The sequence below is a fragment of the Buteo buteo genome, chromosome 6, assembly GCF_964188355.1.
Source record: "Buteo buteo chromosome 6, bButBut1.hap1.1, whole genome shotgun sequence".
Lineage (NCBI taxonomy): Eukaryota > Metazoa > Chordata > Aves > Accipitriformes > Accipitridae > Buteo > Buteo buteo.
In genome coordinates this window covers 42,905,480-42,931,338 of record NC_134176.1, presented here as the reverse complement: position 1 = coordinate 42,931,338, position 25,859 = coordinate 42,905,480, and the positions used below count along the sequence as shown (strand labels likewise).

Sequence of the window (25,859 nt, the reverse complement as noted above, 5' to 3'; positions counted from 1 at the left end):
GTGATTCACCACTATCCTGAAAAACAGGCAGCTCTGGCACTGTCAGTCACCCAGCACTAACATGGGAATGCTCACTCTGGGGAAGCAGAGCATATACTGCTGAAGAGAAACTAGCTCCTCCTTTTCTTGAAACCTGGAAAAACTAGTTTCAGGATGTAACAAATAAAGCTATGATTGCCTTTTTCTCCTTCCTAAAGGTTTCCAGCCCAAAATAAAAATTCTTACTGCTTCTAAGCTCTTTTATTATTATTATAATCAACAGAGTATGACCATTATCTTCCCTTCCTTTTCCCCTTAGTAACTTTTGAACTGTTGAAGTCCTATGGTTTTTTTCCATTTCCTTTTGTTGTACTCCTGCATCTACGTCATGTTCCTTAACAGTAAACTCCATTGCTGCTCCACATCCTCCCTCACACCTGTTTGAGCATTCCTGTGGTTCAGTTTGGCAGGCTGTTCTCCTTGCCTTATGAATGCAAGCTCCAACAACACTGAGAGACACTAAATCCTCTCCTTAGTATCCACCTGCTTTACTTGCATAGCTGCACCTGTACCATCTGCAAGACACCACTTCTGCTCAGCCCTTCAGCCCTGGTGATCCTCATGTCCTTTGATTTACTTAACCAAAGTACATTGAAGGTACAGTCAGCAACAAGAAATGGATTAATGAAAGCTTGAAACCAAAAAAAATTCCTAACCTCTTGCTGTATATGCCACAACTTCAATAACAGTCTTCCCCCAGCCTGTGCTCCTAATGATGGAGCAATATCCCAATGTCTTTACACAAGAAAATCAGGGACTTGACTTCAGGAGTTTCTAACCTCATACCTAATTGATTTGGGTGTAACAGCACTGAAGGGAGGAGATCTGTGGCATTAAACTGGTGCGGGATCTGAAGCCTGTCCCCTAAGGCTTTTGCTTTAGGCATTAGTTCTCCATTGCAAATCTGGCCTAGCTATGTAGCAGAGCCTTTTGGCAAAGACATACGATTGAGACAGCTCTGCGATGGAAAGGAGCAATTTTTTTCCCCTGTCAGCAAGCACGCAGTCACTTCCCAGTATCATATTTTTTATTTCTTGACCCAATTTTCCTTAGCTTGTACTAGCAGATAAGATATCTAGTGCTTCATTTGCAAAACATGCATAATCCAGCGCATTTCTCAGATGGATAAAATTCACATCCTGGGGAAAGCTGAAGAAAGAGGCTAGATTTATTTTACTGGTATCACTAAGACCAGAACCTAGCAAGAGCTTCTTCAGCTTATCTTTTAGACACTGATTTGCCTGTCACTGTTTGTGCCCTTGCTTGATAAGGATGATGCAGCTACAGCCAAATGCTCTCATGCTTTTAACAACTACATATTGGGGATTTGCGCAAATTTCCTTCACGTTAGCAGGAAAAAACTAAAGAACTAAATATGAAAAATATACGCTTGCTGCAGTGGGACACAGAGGGCTGGTTTAATTCCCAGGTGAAACTGGTTTCATTTGATTGAAAGGCCACATTTTTTAGGATTGACAAACTGTACAGCTAAGGCAGAGCTTTGATACGGACAACTGCTAAGAAAAACACTTCCTAGAGCACTTTCTTCTCTGTGAGCAAGGCCGCCGAGTTCGGCAGCTGTACAAACAGGATGGATTCACATTCTATGGAAAGGCACCGGTGGGGAAGGAATAAGAGGCTGCAAGCCTGTAACAGCATGGGTGTGTGGTATGAAGGGCTGGGAGGACGCAGCGCTGACCCCCATACCTTTGAGCCTGAATAAGACAGAGAAGGTGGCTGGGAAAAGCACAAGTGGAGAGGAAAATTAAGGAGCTTTGGGCTCTGTTAAGGCAGACCTTGTGAAAGGTCATCTGAGGTGACAGGTCAGAGAGTCAGTCATGCAGGGCAGGGGAGAAGGGCATGCTGCGTAAGGCACAGCACGGCAGGACAGATGTGAGAGCCACACAGGCTGTTGATGTCACCCGTGGTGAATGTGCCAAGGTACAGGGAGCACCCACCACATCTGTGTGTGTTGTAGCTGCAACGCCCTGTTAAGTGGAATGGAAAGGTGGATGCTGGTTGGATGGGACCCAACAGGAAACTAAAGAAAAGACTGCAAATAGACTGTTTGGAGTGATTAGATGCAGAGGACAAGAACAATAATGAGAAAAACTTCTATAAAAATATCAATGGTTTTTCTTCTCATTCTTTTCCCCCTTCTCTCTCCTGCTACCAAAATGAACAACTTCGTAATGTGAGCCCACCTCTTTAGCTGTCACAACCTGCTCAAAGCTGATTTAACAGCTGGGTCTCCGCCTTGGACACAGAGAGCTCTTGGACCCATCTACGTAACAACTGTTATGTTATTACAAGCCCACGCTCCAGCCTGGATTTAGTACAAGGGAAAATGCGCTCAACTGGCCGGATTCAGCAACATTTCCTTGCATTCAGATGGATTTTATCGCTCTGTTTCGCCTATATGCCTTACGCCTCAGCCCTGCTGACATCAGGAGCTGTTGCTTCACCCAGTTTAATACTAAGTGCTTGGTTTTCCAACGAAGCAGCTCACGTTCTCGGATGAAGCCAAACCCAGGAGTGCGGGGCAGGCTCCTGAGGAGGGCTTGCCCTCTCATTCCACCCCCGTTTCTCCCTTTCGGGCACGACGCGGCCTGCTCCATCCACCCGGGGACCACGGCATCGGCCGGGCAGCCTCATGATGTGCGCAGGGGTCTGACAGCGGGTGATCCCCTGGGATTACCAGGCGGGAAATCTCACAGAAGGCGACGCGTTCCCCCGGGGATCACTAGGCAGGAAACCTCACAGAAGGCGACGCGTTCCCCCGGGGATCACCAGGACGGAAATCTCACAGACGACGACGCGTTCCCCCGGGGATCACCAGGCGGGAAACCTCACAGACGCCGCCGATCCCTCACAGAACGGGCCGATCGCTCCTCTCCCACCCGTCCCCGGCTCCCCCCGCGGCCGCCCCCCGCCCTGCCCCAGCCCCTTCTCCCCGCCGAGGAGCTCGGTCCGCTTCTCCTCACGCCGGGCAGCCCCGCCCCCGCCAGGCGCGGGCCCAGGGTAACGGCCGCCCCGCCTGACGCAACCCCCGCCCCGCTTTACCCCACGCGCCGCCGCGGCGGCGAAACATCCCGCCCTCGTTGCATCACCCGGCGGCGGCCACCGAGGGGGCGGGGCGGGGGCGGGGCCGGGCGGCCCGGCCGCCCTTTAAAGCGCCGGCGGCGGCGCGTGCCGCCTCACCAGCCTCCCGCGGCGCCGCAGCCGGTTAACGGCCCCTTCGGCCCTGCGTAACGCCGCCATGAAGCGCGAACCGGAGTGCCCGGGCCGGCCGGAGCCGCCGCCGCCGTCGTCCTCCCCCATCTCCTCGCCCATCTCCTCCTCACCGTCGCCCCCAGGGGAGGAGGCGGAAGGCGGGGAGCTGCCGCCGGTGTGGATCTTCGGGTACGGCTCGCTGGTGTGGAGGCCGGGTTTCGAGTTCACGTCGCGCAAGGTGGGCTTCATCCGCGGCTACAGCCGCCGCTTCTGGCAGGGGGACACCTTCCACCGCGGCAGCGAGAGGATGGTAAGGGCGGGGGCGGCCGTTGCGGGGGGGGCTTTGGTCGGCCGTTGGCGCGGGCTCGGCTCCTAACGGCTCTTTCCCCTTGCCTCTCCCTCACAGCCCGGGCGGGTGGTGACGCTGCTGGAGGACTGCGGGGTGAGTACCGGGCGGGAACGGCCTGGGGGGTGGATGCCCCATCAGCAGCTGGAAACTGATGTCGGCGGCCGGGTGCTCTTCTGCCCTGCCGGCATCGTGGGTGGGTGGGGGTGTTGTCCTCCTCCACCCCCTGACCGGTCGTGCGGTTACCCCAAAGCGGGGCAGGCTTGCTTTGCAATGTTAGCGGACTTCTCCTCCGCTGCAGTCACAACATCCCGTCGACACCTTGCTCTTTCCCTTTTAGGCGTGCACGTGGGGTGTAGCCTACGAAGTCCGCGGGGAACAAATTGCTGCATCGCTCCAGTATCTCAACATGCGAGAAGCTGTCCTGGGAGGCTACGACACCAAGCTGGTGAAGTTCCACCCTCAGGACAAAGATGCGGAGGAACCCATCCTGGCTCTTGTTTACATTGCAACACCCCAGAATCCTTCTTACCTCGGCCCAGCATCTGAAGAAGACATTGCAGCTCAAATCATTGTCTCAAGTGGTTGTGCTGGTCATAACATTGAGTACTTGCTGCGACTGGCAGACTTCATGCGCTACTTTTGTCCTCAGGCAGAAGATAAACACCTCTTCTCCATCGAAGAGGCTCTTACTTCCATCCTTCCATGCCTATACTACACAGAAGACTCTCTAGAAGAAACTGCAAGCGTCCCTCAGAAGTCTAAGGGTTGAAATAGAAATTTTTTTTTGCAGGGTCCCAGTAGAAGGGACATAAGGGAGAAAGCAATGGGGACAGTCTTAACTCCAGTAAAACATACTGGACCGAGTGAATAAAGGGAGAATTAGCAAGTAGTAGGGGAGGGAGGAAGTGGAGTAGAACATGCTTGCTGTAGGACTTGCAATTAGTACCTGTTACACTCCTTACCTGTAGCACTGCGATAACCATCACTGCTTTCCAGTTGGGGAGCAGGGATCTTTGCTGGAACTTTGCTCTGTAAGACTTGCTTCCAGGGGTCAAACCTGAAGCACTCACTTTCTTTAGAGAAGAAAGAGGCTCATCTATTCTGTGCACTTTTTTAACTTTTTTTTTCTTTGAAGACTAGTTGAGCAGGACTTGACTGGGTTTAAGCAGTATGTATGTAATTCTACCTCAGATTGGCAAAAAGCTGTTTGTGCGGTGGTGGAGACTTGGGCAGGTTCTGCCAAATAAGACTTTTTTTTTTTCCCCCTGCCATGTCCCACCTCCAGTACAACGACCTGACACTAAATTTCAGGAGTTCTGTGCAATATTAAGTGAACCAGCCTCTGTAGGCTCTTGCGGATCCTACTTCCTTGTGTTGTGAAGGATCACAGTAATGCACTTATTTTCTAAAAATGTTGTGCTAATTATGTGTTGTGTTTCCCCTTAGGAGGGGTATCAAAACTGCTCACATGCCACAGTGGTATGCAGCCCACATTCAACCTTGCATTTGTGCCTTCTAGATTTTAAATCAGTTTTCTGAGGAGCTAAGCCTGCTTTAATGACAGAAGCTTTTCTCCAAGCTTCACTGACCTTGTGCTGCTACAGACTTAACTGACTCCATAAGAAATGGTCCTGGCTGTGTGGGAAGTATCTGCTGCCTGCAGGAAAGCTGTCTGGATACATCAGCATTTTAACTAGCCCTGGTACTGAATAAACCTCTGGTGCTTCAGGGTAATGTGTGATTCTGTAGAAGCATTTGAGTGTTCTAGTTCCATGCTGGGGTGTCTGCCTGGTACACTTTTATTTGACTGCAAAGGACCGTGACTGAGCATACTTGCAAGTCTTTGAGCTACCGATGAAAAGCCTGCCTTGATCACGTTAAGCAGAGGCACTGCTGCAAGCTCAGACTTTTCAGCTTCACATATTAACAGCATGAAAACCCATAGTATTTTGTAAGAAAACTGCTGCTACTGCAACTGCAGCAAAATAGCTCTTGAGAGCTGACCCCTGGGACATCAGACTCCTCCCAGATACCATGTGGTTTTTTATTATGAAAAAAGATAGGGACTGTTTGTATTACTGTGGCTTGTGTGTATATGAAGTGGTACTGTGCTGTGCCCAGTAATAAAACAAACTGACAAAGTTAGTCTTCTGTACTTTGGTGTTGGTCTTTTTCATTACTGACTTTAAAGATCAAACTGATCCTTCTTTTTAAATTTTTTTTTGTTGTGGGGTTTTTTGTTTGTGGGTTTTTTTTTGTTGTTGTTTTTGTTTGGTTTTTTTTTAAAACCCCAAAACCTTAGCTGGTAATGTTGCTGTGGTTCCTGTGGTTGGTTTTTGTTGTTGTTTTAAAAAAAAAAACAAACCAACAACAAAAAAAACAAACCTCACTGCTGACCAGCTTGCCTCTGCTGGATCTACTGGAAGATACCCATTGACTCTTTCTCTTTGAGAAAAGGGGATTCAGCGACTTTCTCTTCCCAGCTTCCAGCTCTTGTTGATTCTGGAGTGCTAGTGCTGACAACAGATGTAAGCCAGCCCTCCTGACTGTACAGGGCAGGCCCAGAAATGCCATTCTCCCTTGGTAGGGCAAAGGATATTTTTGTTCTGAGTGTAACCTGGCATTACTGTTTCCAAGAAGTAATAGTGGAAGGACAAGAAACTGCTGCTGCAGCCAGATCTGTTGGCTGCAGTAAGGGAGAGAGTTATTTCTCTTCTGCCTTGTGCAGTGTGCTGTGTACAGGGGTAGTATACAGCTGCCCTTGTGATTCCTCTCATTACCAACCATTGCCTCAGCACTAGGAGATCACTGTGCCTATCAGTATTACCTGCCTTAAGACTTGAGTGATGGAGTGAAAACTAATTGAAACAGCTGAGTTTACCACTAATTAAAGGCACGTGCATGTTTCAGGGATAATAGACTAGAGAAAATTATGCTTTCCCTGTTCCGTGGAGGCTTTCACTTCAACTGAGCTGCTGCATCTCCCCATGGGGGCTGTATCCCCCACATGGAAAATCAAAGGGTTAAAGAATCAGCTTACCTGTGAGGGAACGCTCCCTTACTAGTACAAGACTGGGGTCAGAGACCAAAGTATCTGCAGATAAAACAAAAACTTCTTCACACTTCAAATTTCCAAAGGCACAAAGACACCACTGACAGGAGTTGATAGCAGATAGGCAGCTAAGCAACCTGCATCGCCATCTCACGTGGAGATCCCCTTGCTTTGTTCATCCTGTTTAGCCTGGGTTGGCCCCATGATCTTTCACAGCACTGGTAAAAGACAAGCAGTGAGTGCTTGTGAACAACCCATCAGTGCTAGGACTGTTCCTTCAGCTGCTGTTTCTTCTTCCCTTGAAAAATTAAGTATTTTAAGCACAGATCCCCTGCTTCACTGAACTACTCTTTTCTTCCCAATGAGTTCTTTCCAGAGGAATTCCAAAAAAAGGACCCCATTTTCTTTTCAGGAGTGGTGAATGTGGCGGCTTGCTGCTGTCATCCTGTCACTGCAGCTTCGAGTCACTAAGACAGACAACGAGGTATCACATAACTTCTTTCTCCTGAGGCTTTTATTGTGTCCTCTGAGCCTAGGAACAGGTCACGTTTTGGTCAGTTGATGAATTTAAAAGGTTAACATCCCAGATTTGAACTTTGGCCATGTGACTGAGGAGAGACAGCACCCTGCAACATTAGCTATATGCCCACCTTATGATGTTTGTACTGCTACTCACAGACGGGACCATGGTGGCTTGCCTCTGACAAACCAAACATGAGGAAGAGAATTGCTGCTTGGAGGCCGTCACACAGCCATGGCGCTTGGGAGTGCCAGGCCAACGGTGGCACACAAGGACAGTGTCCTACCCCCTACATGTTTCACTACAGGCTTCCTCTCCTCATGTCATGACTTGCCAGCTCCAGGCAAAGCAGCTGGCTGCGGGTGCAGCTCCAGCTTCTGGCAGCTCTACCACTGGCCTGGGAAAGAGCACTCACTTTGTCAGAGGGTGAGACAACCGCCCTTGTTTGTGAAGTGCTGCCCGATGTTTCTGGAGGTGCTTCCCTATCTAGTGGCTTCCTCTTGCACACGCACGTTTCTCTTCTCTGACTTCCCTATAACAAGCTTGTGCCTATCAGGTCACCTTACATTAGAAACCGGTTGCAATAGAGACATGTTTAAAAGCGCTATCAGTCACATACTTCCCAAGTCTAAAACCAGCACATTTCATATGATTTCAGTCCCTTCTTCAACCTTTTCCATTTTCTTGCCCAGCAGCTCCCACACAGCCCTGGGACACGGGCCTGAGTCACCAGTACCTTGAATACATTAGGACAGGAGCTACCCAGTGCAGTGGCACAGCCAGCTAAATAAAGTAGATGACAACAGCTAATCCAGCCCTGGCCTTCATATGTATAAAGCACTCCTGAGGGCACATGGTCCTTAATAGGGCAGGAGAAAGGATAAACAAACTCTGCAATGTTAAAAGGATTCAAAGGAGACAAAATCAGAAGAAAGAGTCTCTGGTTCTTAGGTGCTACAGTATCATCTCAGTTTCAAGGTAGAGTGTCAAGAAGCGAGGAGACTTCACGCAGGTAAATCTCTACCAAGGTGACTCCAGCTTTAGTAATAATGTCGTTCAAATATAGCATCACCAAAGTGTGAACTTACCTGTGCTTCATGTAATTTTCTAGATGAGATGCCGGGTCAGAAAATTAGCGAGACCGAACTCGTAGTTGTGGTTGTTGGCAATACAGGCATGCAGCTTAGCGAGGGAGGGAGGGAGGTGGTAGGAGAGGATGGTGGCCTAGGAAGGGGGCTGGGGAACAGACCAGCCTTCCTCAGCTGGGTGGAAAAGCGGCCAACAGCCTGCTTGAGTCTACCTGAGGAGAATGTATGTTTAAGCATCCAGAAAGTGGGGCCAGCGCAGACTTTGAAGGCTACTGAGGAGCCAGCGTGGGATCTCAGTCCCAGAAGGAGCTGAAGGGGAGAGGCACAGCTCCACGTGCATACCCACCGTCTCGAGAGGGTCCCTGGGGCTCTGCCACACGTGGCGGGGAGAGGCTTGCGGGTGGCGTGCAAGTCACAGGGAATGGCACATGCTGGATTGAGCAGCTGTTACAGGAGCTGCAGCTGGTTGTATGTAGCGCGTGTGTTATTCCATATGTGTCTGCTTGCCGCTCAAGAGACAGGCCGAAATGTGGATTTAATTACCTACAGATGTTTCACAGGCAGAGGAAAAGCAAAAGATTAAAAAAACCAAAGAATGCTTATCGCTGCTCCTGGACAGCCTCTGCAGCGATATACAGGCTGTCCGGCTGGTGCAAGCAAGAGAGCAGCCGGTGCTCTGCTGTTACAGAATCTGCAAAGGCTGCGCTCCGACGAGGGCTTCCCATCTGCAGCAGAGGCTGGACAGCACTTCATGCACGCTGTATACAGAGCAGAGGTGTCCAGAAACAGCGTCTGGCTTGGTAACAGCCCGTTATTCTGCTCCTGCTACCAGGAAAGATTGGATGGTGAAGCAGGGGAAAGAAAGAGGGTCTACCGGGTGTACAGCTGCACCAGGACAAGCGAGACTGACTTTGTGTAAAATATCCAGCACAAAACATGCAGACGTGGTCACCTGGGCACTTCGACGCTTCTCCATGTAACACCTTCCACAGAGTTCAGTGCCAGAATGGTGGCATTGCCAACATGTCCCAAAACCTGGCAGTCAATCTAGGCCTGGAAGTCCTTCGTGAAACTTTAAATTGGGTTATATCACCTTCAGCTCAATAACCTCATCCCAAAGGCAGAGAGGAAAATGGCTGAGCAGTATTTGGATAGGAGATTTTCCCAGGGTCAGACTTCTCACTTTGGCACTGCCAGTTTTCACAACACGGCACATACTTCAGTAGCACCAAATCCAAAGGGTTTTTCAGAATTCAGGTGCAACATAAAAAAGTGCAGTCTCAGTGGATGAGCGGGCAGCGATGTGCCACCGGCACGCAGCCTGGCTCAGCACAGCATGGTTCCCCACGCATGGGAGGACCAGGAAGGAAGAAAAAAATAGATTTACAGTCAGGCTATGGAAAAACTACACTTGCAGCAAAACCAGCAGCTGCTCAGCGGACTTTGGAATTTCCTACTAACGAGTTGCCTTGGCTTAAGTGAAAACCTCCCTAATTTATATGCTGTATTAAAGTTATGAGAGAAGCCCTGTACAGCTTTAAAAGAGCCTTGGGCCTGGGAGGGAAAGGAGGGTGGAAGGAAGTGGGCATTCTGGGCAGCACTGGGGAAGCTCTACATGCTTTGTTTACAAACCCTGTATACTTTTTGTTTGGCTTTTGGATGTGTTTTATTCTTTCCCAACTGCCTTTTCATCTCATCGTAGTGCCAGCCACAGTGATGAGTGTTTATGCTTGCGAATTCCTGAAGCACAGCCAGTACCTTGAACTCCAGAGAATGAGACTGAAATAACGTAAAAGGTCAGGGAAGTTCAAAGACAGAGAGGTGCTGTTTTCCTAGCTGGGGACACCACACTGTTCTCAGACCACGCTGGGCTGCTCCGGGGACACAAGAACAAAGACTTCTCTCTTATGTCCTCCTGTTTACACTGCTTTTTGCCTCCCTCACCTCACTGTTTTAATGGGACTCATTTCCATGAAGCTTCCATAAAACCCCCAGGGATCAGTTTGGCCCGAGCCTGACAACTGAAGAGACACCTGAGAGCTGCTGGCACCTAAAACTCCTGTCACCAAAGGAAAGGGGAAGTTTTTATCCCAACTGCTCGAGCCCCGCTGGCTCACGTAAGTAGGAGCAAGCCCCAGAGTGCTGCTTTGTCTGCAAGCAGATACCGGCTATTGCGGCCCCCGGAAATCTGTAAGCGTTTCACCCACGGGAAGACAAGTCAGAGGATGACTTTTGGAGAGGCGAGGTTTCATTCAGCCTTGCTGGTTAGCAAGCCTGTCCTTCAGAAACATGACGAACGTGCATCTGGGCTGAGAGGGCACGTGCCGGGTCCCTGCGGCTCAGCCGTGGCGTGCAAGCAGATAGCGTGCAGAGCCGTCACAGACGGCCTCCAGCGCATCGGGCACACCACCCCACGCTCTGCACGAAGTCGGTGATCATACTTCCAGCTGCAGATTTCTGCAGACCGGGGCGTTCGCTAGCACGTGCACACACATGACATGACGTGCTCATTTGCCCAGCACTGCCCCTGCCCCATGTACCCTCATTCACAGGTGAAGGGAGGCTCGCGAGCAGTCCAGGCTAACGGGAGCACTGGGTTTCGCTGGCTTATGGCCTCGGCTCTCTGCTTTGCTTTGAACTGGAGCTATGGACCGAGCGACACCAGCAGCACAGACAATATTGAAGTCATTTCACAGACTCGCTTCCAACCCACTTACAGCAATTATAGCCTCATCTACAAACAAACCGCCTCGAGGGCAACCACAAACAGCTTGCTGATATTAAACTCCGTCTACAAAAAGCATATGTGACATTTGAAAACATTTAGAAAACAAACTAAAAAAAGCAGCCTTTTATCCCCTCCTTGTCTAGACGGCACAGCAGCCTTTCCAAACTCCAAGACGGCACCGATGAAGCGCGTGATGCCACGGGACGGGTGGGGGGGAGCAGGCGCTGCCCTGGCCCCCGGGGACAGCGAGGAAAGGCAGGGGCTGCCCGTGGACGTGTTGACGTTACCTCTGTTCACCCCGCAGGCACCTGGCACCGGGGCAGCGCTGGTGTCTGCGATTTCACATGTCACCGCAACCGCCAGTGCGGCAAGTGACCTCCCGGCACTGCGGCTGACAAGTTGCTGATGGGCCGGAGGTGCACAGGGCTGGGAGATACTGTTACAGACAACTGCGGTCAGCAGCTTTGTCCTCAGGATGCTTCTACAGACATCATGGGCTGAAATCCCTCCCTTATTTTTGTTTGCCAGTGAAGGACCCATTTCTTTAAGTAAAATTGACCAAAAGTGTGTTTCAAACAGCTAGCAGGCTTTTAGATTATACATAAATTCATTTTAGATTATACCCAAATTCATTCTTTTAGTCTGCTTTATGAGCGTGTTTTTCTCCAAGACGTTCCTCTCCATGAACACACAATCCCATTTTTAGAGAGGGAAAAGAGCAGGAATGCCCAGCTCCCCAGGGCTCTGCTAGATGCTGCTTTTCATCTTCCCTTTGACAGGGACTGTTAAGAGACTCGATTACCTCTGGACCTGTTAGGCAGGAGCCAGATGAAACTGTGTCTCTTGTTGCTGCACAGCACCCTCAGTTCTGGCAGCATTTGTATCTCTAAACTACAGATACATTGAATCTACTCCTGGAAATACATCCTATAATTTTAGGGCAGGTGAGTTCAGGGCTGAGTATAAAAAGTAACTGTGGGACTAGCTTCATTGCGAATAAATATCCACTATTTTTTCCCAGAGGATTCTTGCCTCATTTCACCTGATGGAGGATGCTAAAAATGAGCAGCAGCTCGATTCCTTTTTCTCCTGTATCTCTCTCTCTGTTTATGCACACCTTGCTCCAAATGCAGAGGGACCGTTCCCCATTTTGACTTTTCTCTGGCAAATCACTACAGCAACCTTTGCAAATCACTGTAGCACCTTTGTAAACTTTAATTCCTCTTCACAAGACCTTTGTGAAGAGGTATTTTTTCCATTATACAGATGGAGAACTAAGACATCAAGAACACAATTTCAAAAGCATACAGTAACTTTGAATGCACAATGTGAGACACTGAGGGATGATGTTTTTCAGAGTACTTGGAACTGTATGTTAGATATTCAAAGATACCACGTCAGAAAAAAGATAGTGTGTGCTCATGTAATCAGCACTAGATCCTGATGCAAACATGAGCGAGTCATATGAAATTTTCATGGATACCTTTATGTTTGCCATCGCCTAATGGGGACCTGTGTGGTTCCAAGTTTAGTAACTTGCTCTCAGTATTCTTAAACCTTCCTGTGCCTAAGCTTGCATAATACTTACTTGCCAGCTAAGATTTAAGCTTAGCGGAGAAACATTTTTATATAGTTTGGGGTGGTTTTTTTTTTTATGCAAATCACTTGAATTTGTTGCAGTCCCTCAAGCTTTTTTAGCTAATGGCTGAGGCTTACAGCTGCTGGCAGTTCCAAACTTCTCACGTGTTTATTCCTGCAACATCTCAGACATGAGATCTGTTTTAAATTAAAAACTTAAACAACATTACTTTTCTCATTTGCTATCAATTATATCGCTGCAAGGAAGAGCTGGGCTTCTCTAATCTGTCTGTGAATATTCTACCAAACCAGCTGTCACTCTTAGCATTCAGTTCTTTGATTCCAGACAGACACAATGATACATAGCTAAGGAGAGCAAACCGCAGTGTAACCGAATTACATTAATTATACAAATTATACCTCTGATTGCATATGCTAATAGCAAGTTATCAAAGTCAGGGAAGCAAGCCGCCTTCTGCAAAGCTCACGATGGTGGGTTTAAAAAACATATAAATCACTTGGGGTTATAGCAGCCCATAAAAGAAATCATCATGACTTCCAGTCCCAGATCAATACCGTGTTTAAAAACCTACTTGTGCATTACGGATTCAGCATCACAATGTCGGTAAGTCTTCAACTAGTCAATAGGAATTGAGCTGAGTGACAAATTACTAAAAAACTAGGCAGCAATTATTTTTTTGTGCTAGCCAGATTAAATATATATCACAGTAAAATTATGACTACAAGTTAGGTACAGGAACTTCTTCCAAACTCTGAACATAACAGAGAATGATGAAAGACTGCAGTCACCTGGACAAACAGACATCACAAAGCTGAATTACTGTTTCAGGAGCACTCAAAATCCAGAGATTGAAATGTACCATTATGCATCTTTAGAGCTATTTGAAGATCCATTTCAAAGAAATACCATAGTACTATGGCTGTAAGTGAGACTGAATCAAAGACAAATCTGGATTAAATGTCAAGACAAGACAGGTCTAGTGGAATGGAGAAGTCATCTACAAAAGTGTTCATGTGAACTCTATGGAAGGAACAAGAAGAAACAAGATGCAAAAGAGCCCTCACATCAGCACCCACCAGATGCACGGAGTGACCAAAAGAAAGGTTTCTTTGGATGCTGGTTTTCAAGATCCTCTAAAAGTTTGTATAGTCCGAACATCCCTTCTGTTTCCTCTGCTTGCAAAGGAAAACCCCGGAGCTTTGTCAGAGGCAATGACGCGTTATTCAAGGCTGTATCCGGCCGCGTGCCATTGCATTTATTGGGCAGCAGCACACTGCGCTCATCAGCACGTAGCTAATTGCAGTCACATGCCAAAAGCTTAATGTAGTTTAAAAAAATAATAAAAAGCAACATTCAGCCAACTACGCGTAAAATTTGCTGACTCTTCCATTCTTAAAAAAAACCCAGCTACCTTCTATAGGCTGAGTGAAATACAGACACTGTGCACTGCCAGTTAAGACTGACTGCGGGGAGGATAAGGGCTACCAAAGGTGACTGCTTTGAAGACACTTCTGGGAGGAAGTTAGATGGGTTTTAGAGCAAGTTTAATACAAGTTTAGGCTTGTCTATGGAGAAAAGTTACGTCAGTTAAAGAATTATGTGAATTAGAAACTAGTTGTTCCCAATTAACGCAAACATTCTTTCTCCGCAAAGAGCCTACCTGGGAGGGGAGTTACTCGGGAACATCGTTGCAGAGCAAGCATCATAAAACCACTTGTCCATGCTGTAGCTGTAAAATTCTGAAATGCATTCGCTAGCCTGAATACAAATGAGAATTTCTGTGTTTGAACTCTACTGTAACATCAGGGGAAATTGTAACACCAGAATTTAAAAGAAACCTGAAAGACAGACAGGTGAAAGACAGACGACATATTATCACGGTATGGAGAGTGAGCTCCCATCTGTGATTTATTCCTTCCTAGAGGAAGGCCAAGATGGGAAGATGTAGGGATACATCAGAGGAACTACAAGAATAGATAGAGAGGTGAGATAAACAGGAATTGCTTCTCCTAGTAGGATAGCATTTGTTAAATACATCTTGAGAAGAAAGCCACTAGTTTCTTGTTATGAATAAGAAAATTTGAATAAATTTAACAAATAGTCCAATCCTACACATCAGTTTTGTGTGACAGTCCAAACCAGTAGTAAATTTCCAAATAGGTTCTAATCTCCGAGCAACAATAACAGTTCTTCTTGGTTTTGAAAAAGTTGGTGAAGGTTTATTCAGGGTAACCGTGTGCAGAAACTACAGATATGCTTAGCTTTGTCTTAATTCACAGTTCTCATAACACTGACATGCAAGGCTATGAGGGTCATGCATTTAAAAATTAACGCCTTTGAACAGAAACATTTCTCCTGCCAAACAAAAGCCCTGAAGACAACACTTGGGTCTCGAGAAGAGTTGGGTGAGGCTAAGGAGCAGGGAGGAAAAAAACCAGGTGCTTGCAAACAAATGTCACGGAGATGACAAGGGATACCGTAGTCCCTGGGTGCTTAGAAGCTCACATCAGCTCCTGTTAAGTACAGCAGACTTAACACAACCAGCAATACTGTCAAAGAAGGAAGAGACAGTCCATGGGGAAACTCAAGTAGGCGCAGAAGTGGTGTTTCAGTGTTTTCCTCCCCTACCTCATTCTATCAGTGATGTTCATCAGCTAGGCAAGGAAGGAGTCATCATTTCATACCTGAGTACTGAAACACTTCCTCATGCCTGGGATGCAAACGAATTCCCTCGTATGCCCCTAAAAAAACATTATGTAAATAAGAGTTCAGTACAAAATGCCTGGAAGGCCCATTAGCTTTGGAGTAACTTCACTTTCCTGAGGGAAGAGGCAAGAGCTCAAAAGAGGGTGAAGCTGGAGGAAACCCAGCTCATCTTATCATGCATTTCTCCATTTCATAAGGTGTTTCTTGCAGGCTTTTCAGAGGAGCAAATGCTAATCTGAGTGCTACAAGAAAGACTTGTTTACAATACAGACCTGATGGTTGAATCTGAGAGCCGGGCCATCTGTAGCATCCTAGTAATGATGATCCTGAGAGAAAGGATGAATTGTCCCTTCCCCTCTCTCATTCACTGCTATGCACCTGGTGCAGGCTGCAAATGAAAAAACAATCCTTCACAATTCAGTGAGTGCTTACACCTAGGAGCGTAAGACATGATTGCCTTTATTTTAGCGTACGTGTCTCAGTTATACTTCACGTGCAAGCAGCATCCCTTTGGGTAGTGAGCTACAAATTGATTTTCTGGCCACTCGAGCAGAAATTTCCAAAGGACAGCAGGGAGTGCATCACCGTCCCTTCCTGAGCAGGAAGGGGAGCACAAGACATGCCTGTAAGGCTTCCTCAGAGTTCTAATGTGTGTTTCAGACTGAATAGTCACCAAAAAAGAAAGACAGCAGAACTGAGAAGCTGAGGAGCCTGTAAGTATATCTGGGAGCAGAAGCAGGCCAGCTCGCTCCATGGAGAGTAGGAGATCAGGACTGGCAGTGCAGTGGTCACAGGGCAGCATTTCCCAAATTACCTCGATCCACATCCTGCCCTCAAGTGATTTTATCGATTGTGCTCTTCCTCCTCCCAGCTGCAACTCGGCTGTTCCTGAGCTACGATCAAAGTAGTGCAGGTCCCTATTCCTTCCATGCAGAGCTTTTCCCACTGATCTTTGTGTGCCTCCCCCACTGGGAAATGCTGCTAAAGGAAATACTTTGGGAATATGGGAATAAAGCAAGATATAGCCCTAGGCAGACAGAAAGCTTTCTACAAACGGAACATGAGACAGAAGATACACTGTGGTGGGGAAAGCATGCAACAGAAAGGGGAGAAGGCAAGGAAATAACACCACATTTGGACAGTGCAGTATTAATATCCTGAAGGTAAGGATTAAAGCACTTCTAGGTGAAAACCCTCCTGCAGCAACCTGTTTATGTCATTGCAGAATAGGAAGAGGAGGTCTAGTGGCTGACTAAATGAGGACAACAGACTTGACCCATGATAGAAAGAGAAAATGGCTTGCAGGCTAATTAATCTCCCCTTGATTTAGATTAAGTGGACTCCAATTGATCACAAAATAATTCAAAACAGAAGTTTGAAGCATTCTGAAAACACCATGAAGCTAAGGAACCAAACAATTTTTAAGAAGTGGTAAGAGTTTGTGTGGAAGGGACTGCACAGTGACTATACAGCTAAACCCAAGAATTTCTGCGGACAGCGTGTTGCAAGTCCCTATCTGATACACATGATTTTGCAGAGCAGTTGAGAGGATACTGAAGTGCTCTATTTTTACAACATAATGATCTTATATGTTGGCTTTCACAACCTGTCTGTGGTGAGCAAGAAGTTTTTCTCCTGCTTCTTTGATGCATCATTTGGCTCGGTTTTTTTCCCCAGCTTTTTTGCTTGGCTTTGCCATCCTCCAGGGTGCTGAAGATTAACCACATCCAGAGAGAAGATGTAGAGCAAACTGCACTGGGGCTCATAATGTTGCATTTTATCAGTGGCCTGGCCGGTATATCTTGTCCACATGCTTAAAGGTTAAATTCAGCATTAGAGGTCAGAAGGAAAACCCCTTACCTTGTCTGCAACTACCCTGCAATATTTTTTGAAAGAAGATAACGGTTTCAATCCCTCTTGCTTTCTGCCAGGAAAATACTGCAGTTGCAGTTTTTGGTCTTTAACTATTAAAGACTTAATTTTATCACTGCTTTGTAAGACTTTGTTGACCATGAGTGGCAAGTGGGAAGAACGGGTGCTCTGGTGACTCTGCTGAACTAGACATCCCTTACAGGCTAAACTACAAAAATGTGTGTGAGGGTGGGACACAACAGCGCTTTTTAGTCCTAATTTCTCAGATGACCTACGAAAATTATCACCTTTAAAAGTCTTCAACAGTAGTATTAATCAGTGAACTGTATTTAACAGTTTTGCAGGAATTGGTGAGGAATGAGGAACACACAGCATTCCCAACATCCCCCCAAACATACTGACATCTATTTCACCATTCCAGCTTAGAACACAAACTCGGTTCATTCAATATTCTGTTTCTGTCAGTAGCGAATACCTTGATCCCTTGAAGGAAAAGTGACTTTCACCAACTGCAATTCATCCTTTCTCTCAGGATCATCCGTAAGACAAGTGCACAACATGCAGTCGGAACGAAAAGATGCTCAGACTGAAACCGCAAAGAACAAAGCTTCAGTGTGCACGTCCGTTTTACTCACTTCAACAGAAGCGTTCCCCACAGCGTTGATCACAAAACTGCCTCCACCTCCTTAAAAAATTCCCAGCCTTTGTCTTTCTAGCACTACTTCCTTCCCCAAATGAAGAAATTGGAATAGAACAGCCGTCACATGAATTCTTCCTAATTCCTTGATTAATATCACAGAATCTCAGTTCTTCTATGATGCATACTACGAACAATGCATCTGCTTAAATTTAACTTTTTACAGAAATTGAACTGGATATGATGTAGCATATCATTTACTTTACTGCTACATTAGATCTTCCTGAATTTGTTAGCCTGATGCAAGTTTCACAGAATCATAGAATCATTTAGGTTGGAAAAGACCTTCAAGATCATCGAGTTCAACCATGCCCACTAAACCATGTCCCGGAGTGCCTTGCCTACACGCTTTTTGATACCTCCAGGGATGGTGACTCCACCCTGGGCAGCCTGTTCCAATGCCTGACAACCCTTTCAGTAAAGAAATTTTTTTTAATATCCAATCTAAACTTCTCTTGGTGCAACTTGAGGCCATTTCCTCTTGTCCTATCACTAGTTACTTGATAGAAGAGACCAGCACCCACCTCGCTACAACCCCCTTTCAGGTAGCTGTAGAGAGCGATAAGGTCTCCCCTCAGCCTCCTTTTCTCCAGACTAAACAGCCCCAGCTCCCTCAGCCGCTCCTCATTAGACTTGTGCTCCAGGCCCCACACCGGCTTGGTTGCCCTCCTCTGAACACGCTCCAGCACCTCAATGTCTTTCCTGTAGTGAGGGGCCCAAAACTGAACACAGGACTCGAGGTGCGGCCTCACCAGTGCTGACAACAGTGGGACAACCACCTCCCTGCTCCTGCTGGCCACGCTATTTCTGACACAGGCCAGGATGCCGTTGGCCTTCTTGGCCACCTGGCACACTGCTGGCTCATATTCAGCTGGCTGTCGACCAACTTCCCCAGGTCCTTTTCCACCGGGCAGCGTTCCAAGCCCGTAGCGCTGCATGGGGTTGTTGTGACCCAAGTGCAGGACCCGGCACTTGGCCTTGTTGAACCTCATACAGTTGGCCTCAGCCCATCGATCCAGCCTGTCCAGATCCCTCTGTAGAGCCTCCCTACCCTCGAGCAGATCAACCCTGCCTCCCAACTTGGTGTCCTCTGCAAACTTGCTGAGGGTGCGCTCAATCCCCTCATCCAAATCGTCAATAAAGATATTAAACAGAACGGGGCCCAACACCGAGCCCTGGGGAACACCACTTGTGACCGGCCGCCAACTGGATTTCACCCCATTCACCACAACCCTCTGGGCTCATCCATCCATCCAGTTTTTCACCCAGCGAAAAGAACACTTGTCCAAGCCATGAGCCGCCAGCTTTTCAAGGAGTATGCCATGAGAGACAGTGTCAAAGGCCTTGCTGAAGTCAAGGTAGATAACATCCACAGCCTTTCCCTCATCCACTGGGCGGGTCACCTGGTCATAGAAGATCAGGTTGGTCAAGCAGGACCTGCCTTTCGTAAACCCATGCTGACTGGGCCTGATCCCCTTCTTATCCTGGACTTGCCACGCAAGTGCTCTCAAGACAAACCGTTCCATAATCTTCCCCGGTACCGAGGTCAGGCTGACAGGCCTGTAGTTCCCCGGATCCTCCCTCCGACCCTTCTTGTAAATGGGCATCACACTGGCAAGCCTCCAGCCATCTGGGACCTCCCCCATTGACCAGGATTGCTGATAGATGATGGAGAGTGGCTTGGCAAGCACCTCCGCCAGCTCCCTCAGTACTCTTGGATGGATCCCATCTGCTCCCATAGATTTGTGTGTGTCCAAACGGCGTAGTAGGTCACTTAACTATTTCCTCCTGGATTAAGGGGGGTATACTCTGCTCTTCATCCTTGCCTTCCAGCTCAGGGGGCAGAGTACCCTGAGGATAACTGGTCTCTCTATTAAAGACTGAGGCAAAGAAGGCATTAAGTACCTCAGCCTTTTCCTCATCTCTGGTGGCAATGTTAATGTTGTTTCGCAAGCAGATAGGCTACCGCTACTTTTGCCACAACTTGGGATGTCATTTGTCATTTCTTTTGAAGATTAAATGACTTAAAGTATATTTGTATATAATCAGGTTTTAAAATAATCAGTAATTTAATCTTCCAAAAGTATAGCAGGCAACTGTACATATTACATTTTTGAAATCTTTTCAAGTTACAAATTATTTTTTTCTCTCCACTTTGGATTACAAATTGATGCAACTGTCTAGCAGTTTGAAAATCAAGACTGCACACAAGAAAGTCCTTTCAACTCCCACTGAAGGAAGAAAAATAAAAAACTGTAGAGAATGATGTCCCAAAATGATCAACTGTATTGAATTCAACCATCATAGTTCAGGTACTATGTAATTACACACTTGCTTCTGTTTTCTTGTGATCTGCTGCACATCACCTATAATCAGTGAATACAGACATGCGATAAGGGTACAGCTGTAACTGAAAAAGGTTACAAACGTGATACTCGGAAGAGTGTAGACCCTCTAGAGCATTACATTGAGCAACATATGTCTCCAGATGCACATCCTCCATGCTCTCTTCCCTAATCCTCCCATTCATACTACTATGTGCATAAAAACCACAAAGACACTGATTTACATAAAATTATCTCACTCCATTTTATTTAAGATTTTCTTCTCCAGTTAGTAAAAGAAAGATGTGTCTCTCTTTATACATATGTACAAGTTCAGTTATAAAAATAGACAGCACATTCAAAGAGAAAAAAAGGCTTGGCATTTGTCTGATTCCCTCTAAATATCATATATACATGTGAATAGGAGGGGAAGGGGGAAGTCTTCATGAGTTAATTAAACACCACCTCCCCCTCAATTATCCCCTGCAAATCTGTTTAAAAATCAATCTAACTAAGCTCAGTTCTGCTATTTTCAGGTGTGCAAATTAGAGGCAGAGCCAACAGGAAGCACTCGCTCCACACTGTAGGACGCCAGGCAAAGGATTTGGGGTTGGAAAAAATTATAATAATAAAAAAAGTTATCTTCCACTGTCACAGCCCAGACCTGCAACTCAGCTTGCTTCTCTCTCAAGGGATGAAAGTGCCCCGGCAGAACAGCCTTTTAATTCAATGTGTCAGACAGAAGAACTGCCCCACACTTAAATCTCAGTGCAATGCAGACAATGCTTACAGCAAAGCAAGGGGCTACGGGGGGGGGGGTTGTGCATTGAGAACGGGGAAGGAGCAACCAGAGAATGAGAACACAGATGGGCACTGGCAGCGCTGCCTTCTATCAGCCTTACGGGACATGGCTACTGGTACCCGCACACCGCAGTGAACTCAACCAAGCTAGTATGTGTGATGATCACAAAGATGAAGGGAAAACACACTAGAAGAACAGTCAATGGATGGCTGGGATACAAGACAAATTTTTTTCCCAGGATTTGGCTGGAAGGGGGAATGGCACAGGTCTCTCTCTCTCAGGACTGTTTTTCATTGCTCCCCTTGCAGCACTGCAAGCTGCAGAACCATGCTCTGCTATGGCACAGTGAGAGGAGCAGCAGCAAACTCCTCCTCGGCACTTCAGCTTTCCCTCTTCTTGAGATTTGTACAAATGGAGCCTTATTTTGTTTCTAAGCTTTTAAGAGTTCTGCACACCTCAAAAGTGGGAGGAATCATTCCGAACACAGAGAGTGTTCATGCTGATGAGAACTCTGAAATGCAAACCAAGCCACTGGCTTGTGGTTTCTTCCACTGCGTGAAGCAGAGGCAGTGCTGCTGCTGCTCTCACTAGGCCTGCCAGCGCTCTGTATTCTGCGGCTCTGAACCTCTTCCGGACAAACGGTGCTGAAAAGAGTCCATTCCCTGGAAACCACCTGAGACACCTTCCTTTGCATTTCAAACCTTTAAAGAACCCAGAGGCCCACACTAGAAGAATCCAAGATTTTTTCTGATTACACGTCATCTTCAGCTTAGCCCCCAGTTACCCCCGCTTGTACACTGACCAGCTGCCAGTACAGAAATGTCTTGTGACTCTACAGTATCCTGGGGTTCAGATACTGATTTCATTGGATAAAACTAACACTGGGTTCCACCTCAAGCTACAAGAGAGAAAGTGTACTGGTGTGTCTTCAAGCACACACAGCTGCAGGGTATTGCATGGAGTAGCTGGATGCTTTCTTGGGAAGCTTTGTCAGATGTGTCAATAAAACACAAGCTATCACTTACCCCAGTTACCCCAGACTCCCTTCCCTCCTTCTTGCAGCATCTGCAAAGATAGTTTTTTGGAATACACATAATCAAAGTGCTCACATAAACCACCCGCTCCCATTGTGCTTCGATTTTCTTTTCACACACGTGCTGGACAGCAACAAGGCATTCATTTGCATGCCTTCAACTGGCAGGGTGGTCTACTCTGAAAGCCAACACAGTTCAGACAAGCTTTGGGGGTTCAAAATTACTACCGACCACCTGAGGTATGGGCACCTTTGCTTTGCTTCCGAATTGGAGCTTCTGATATGAGACTGCTGGTCAGGTTTAAGCTTTTGGGGGTCCCACAAACACTGTTTCCTTTGCTCAAAGGGGAGCTCAAGGGAGAAGAGGCGCTTGAAGGTCCAAAATCTGCAAGTCCAGAAGGCCGAATAATTGCTGTTTGTAGAGGGCTACTTGCAGACATGCCTAGCAATGGAAGAGAGAATCAAATTCCATGTAAGCATATTACTCCACCTGTGGCTCTTCAACAACAAACAATATACTAACAGTCGGTCCTAAGACCACCCTGTATTCATGGTTTATCAGAGTTCAATTAAGAGGCATGTCCTTAAGATACAAAACATCTTGCAGTTATACCCTGGGCCACCTTCAGCTGGTGTAATGCTGAAGCTCCGTCACCATCAGTTTAGCAGATGTTGGAACCTGATGCTGTAACTTCAACATGACAGCAATGCAGGAAAGCCACAGCCATACCCACGGGATAAACATTATCTCATTTGGCTGGACACCAAAATAAAAAACAAGAGGAAAAATACTTGGTGTGAGATAATTCAAAGGGCAGACAAAACTTCTGCAGGACTCGCTTCTCAAGGTCATCTGTGGTGAAACTGGCTATCCTCTCACACCATTACCGTGTCACATTGTGTACTGCTTGGATCTCGGAATATAATGGACAAGCAATACCAACAACACAACGCTTTTTATCTATTTTTTGACAAGCTGTAAACAACAATCACCCAAACTCATGTGGTTGGCTCTGCTCTGGGTAGTTTGCTGCCTCCCCTTCCCCACATACCTTTAGAGACGTTGTACCCGTACGCTGCGTATGCTGCTGCAGAGGCTGCTGCTGCCCCTGCTTTGGCGCCTGCCATTGCAGCTGCACTTCCTGCTATTGATTTCCGGCTTCTGCCTTTCCCGGTGCCGCCTTTTGATCCACTGCCCGACCCTTTAGGACGACCCCGGCTTCGACCTGACTGGCATCTCCCAGTGAGAGGTGTATCTTGCATTGAAACACCTTAACAAGAAAAGAATGTTACAACAGTAACTGCTATAGTATTTCAGGTGACTTACAAATGAGTACAGCACCTAACTACCTACCATTTACATTAATACTGTTCCTATTAACTGATATTTTCATTTACATTAATACGGACACTGTTAGCAAGCAGCGATCCCATGAAAAGAAATTATGTATACAACACTTCACTCTTCATTAACCACATCTTATTCTAGCCAGCTACTTGTCATTATTATTATGAATCTAATCCACAAATAGGTGGAGGATTCTAGGTTCTACATCAGGATGAAGCATTTTCTTACTTGAAGATAGATATGAAGTTTCTGCCATCTGCTATCTCTAAAGAAGCTCATCAAGAACTGTGGCTCTACTTATGTCAGTATAGAAACTATGGTAGCTAAAAACATTTGCCATTATTTAAAATTACAGCTGCTCCAATCACCTATTGGAAATAGACAACTGATTATTAGCCCAACAGCAAATTCAACGAAAAGCTTAGAGATTAATAGTTCTGTGGTTGTCTGTAATTTGGTAACATGCACATAATGGAAGGTGAGCCCTCTGTAACACAGGAACAAAGGACAAAACTTTTAAGAGTAACTAACACAGAAAAGAGGAAAGTGTGGTGAATGACAGACGATAAACAGATTTCCTATCAAATCATAAATAATTTCTCAATGAACAGGCAATTTTTTCCCCAGATCTTGCCAACCATGCATATACTCTGGTTAAAATGCAGAAAATTTATCACATAAACATACAAAGTCAATGTTTAATAAATGTTAGTAGTAAATCAAGGCAAAAGTACTGACCATTCATGGTATCTGAAACTGAGCCAGTAATGGAAGCAGGAGAGTTTGTTGCCCTTGACTGAGGTGCTGAAGAAGCTGGATCATCCACAATCACAAGCATATCACTACTGCTCTCATCGGGAGGGATAGAGCCCATATGTAATTCACTGCTAATGGATATCTAAACATGACGGAGAACAAAGCCATTCACTTCTCAGGTTAGGAAAGGGAAGGGTACAAACATAGTAAGATCTTTAAAAGACATACAATCACAAATAATTAATTGTACTTGTTCTGTTCTCTCTCTTTTTCTCTATGTGAGACTAGCAGCATGATACAGGATCTGCCTAATCACACCACACCCTCTATATACATGCTGAGCAGCACTAAAGACCTCCAGGAGCTACTTAATTTCAATTCATGAAAACAGATGTTAAGAAGCAGGAGACTAATGGTCTCAGCAGAGATTCAAGAGAACTACTGTTCAACTGTGCACCTTCAACTGCAAGAAAGAAAACAACAGGATTCTTAACCTCCGACTACTGCTAATAAAAAATCTTGGTCAATAATGGAACAATGCAACATAGGAATCTTAATCAACACAGTATAGAACAAAATCATTTGCTGCCAAAACCAGTTTGCAATGCTTTACAGAAAGATGAAAGGAAAGTAAGATGTGTGCCACTGAGAATTTACAACTTAAATTCCAGAGAAAAAACCCCAGACTAATTCAGAATCAGAAGCAAGGAAGGAAACAGAGAAGGAGATGTAGATGAGACTAGTGAGGAGTACGTACAAAGACACTGAACGTCAAGGTGCTATTTGAGGGACATTGTTTGGTCCAGGAGCAGAAAGAGACTCTTTTTGCTATGGAAGGTACTGGTATTGAAAAAGGCACATGGTTATAAATGTGAGCATGACAAAGGCAAGAAAGAGGGAGAAGAAAGTAGCAAGACAGTAAGTGGGACTGCAGGCAGGAATGGAAAATTTCAGGGGCTGAAAGGGCAGAGTCAGGGCATGAACACGCTGTAAGAAAGGGAGGCAGAGAGCGAATGAAGAGGGGTATAATGGAATGTCAAATAACATGAGCAGCTGTAACGCACCTTATTAGCAGTTGTGTTTTCAATAAATTATTTTAATTTCCATTGTTCCCCACATACTTCAAGTTCTACACTAGCTAAGATAAGAAAGCAAGAATCCTACAAGATGTAAGGCTACAATTGAAATAGCATATAGTTTAAAGCAGTAGTGAGTCCTACCTCACTGAAAGGGCTGGGCATGGCAGAGTCTACACTAATGAAGGAGTCATCCCCATCAGCAGACAGGTTGGAGTTATCAGCTGAGGGAACAAATGGGATCACAAGGTTCATGCCCTCTTTCTTTCTCTTCCCATCCAATTCATCTTCCTTCTTCTTCTGAAATAAATAAAACAGTACCAGGAATGAAAAGGACGATAAAACAGAGGAAAGGGAATAAGCAACCCCAAATCTCAACATCTATTGTAGTATTATAACTCCAGGAACACCATGTCCAGAATTTCCCAGAACAAGTTTCTGAAGGACACAGTAACAGATCCCTTAAAGGCTCCTTCTTTAGATTTAAGTAGGGCTTGGGTTTTTTTTTCTTCTGTTTCTGAAATAGCTGGAATAATGGAGAATTACTCTTACAAGATTACTTTGATTTCCATTACCTTTTGGAGCGAGCTTGAAATTCCTTACCATTACACAAAATTCCAATTAATTAATGCAAAGCCTCCCTGTCTCAAAAACTC

The 25,859-nt window shown here is 46.1% G+C and overlaps 2 protein-coding genes across 3 annotated transcripts in view; one reads left to right on the top strand and one right to left on the bottom strand.

Annotated features, from left to right (window-relative positions):
• The first annotated feature begins 3,228 nt into the window (after positions 1-3,228).
• On the top strand, positions 3,229-5,756 carry CHAC1 (ChaC glutathione specific gamma-glutamylcyclotransferase 1). The gene is made up of 3 exons (XM_075030728.1): positions 3,229-3,562; positions 3,659-3,694; positions 3,939-5,756. Exons 1-3 carry the CDS (start codon positions 3,299-3,301, stop codon positions 4,368-4,370), a joined length of 732 nt encoding a protein of 243 aa, XP_074886829.1. The 5' UTR covers positions 3,229-3,298; the 3' UTR covers positions 4,371-5,756.
• Positions 5,757-19,909: 14,153 nt separating this feature from the next.
• The window catches only part of INO80 (INO80 complex ATPase subunit), a 70,026-nt gene continuing 64,076 nt past the window's right edge, over positions 19,910-25,859 (bottom strand). For both annotated transcript variants that reach the window (XM_075030718.1, XM_075030719.1), the window contains 4 exons: positions 25,348-25,503; positions 24,110-24,269; positions 23,076-23,294; positions 19,910-22,465 (listed from right to left, as the gene is read on the bottom strand). In XM_075030718.1, the coding sequence (XP_074886819.1) occupies positions 22,248-22,465; positions 23,076-23,294; positions 24,110-24,269; positions 25,348-25,503 (753 nt within the window). In that variant the 3' untranslated portion in view covers positions 19,910-22,247. The remainder of the gene's footprint in view (positions 22,466-23,075; positions 23,295-24,109; positions 24,270-25,347; positions 25,504-25,859) is intronic.

Coding starts and splice junctions, on each gene's coding strand:
- CHAC1 (XM_075030728.1), top strand. CDS start 3,299: ATGAAGCGCGAACCGGAGTGCCCGGGCCGGCCGGAGCCGCCGCCGCCG. Junction 3,563..3,658: donor ACCGCGGCAGCGAGAGGATG/GTAAGGGCGGGG, acceptor TCTCCCTCACAG/CCCGGGCGGGTGGTGACGCT. Junction 3,695..3,938: donor CGCTGCTGGAGGACTGCGGG/GTGAGTACCGGG, acceptor TTTCCCTTTTAG/GCGTGCACGTGGGGTGTAGC.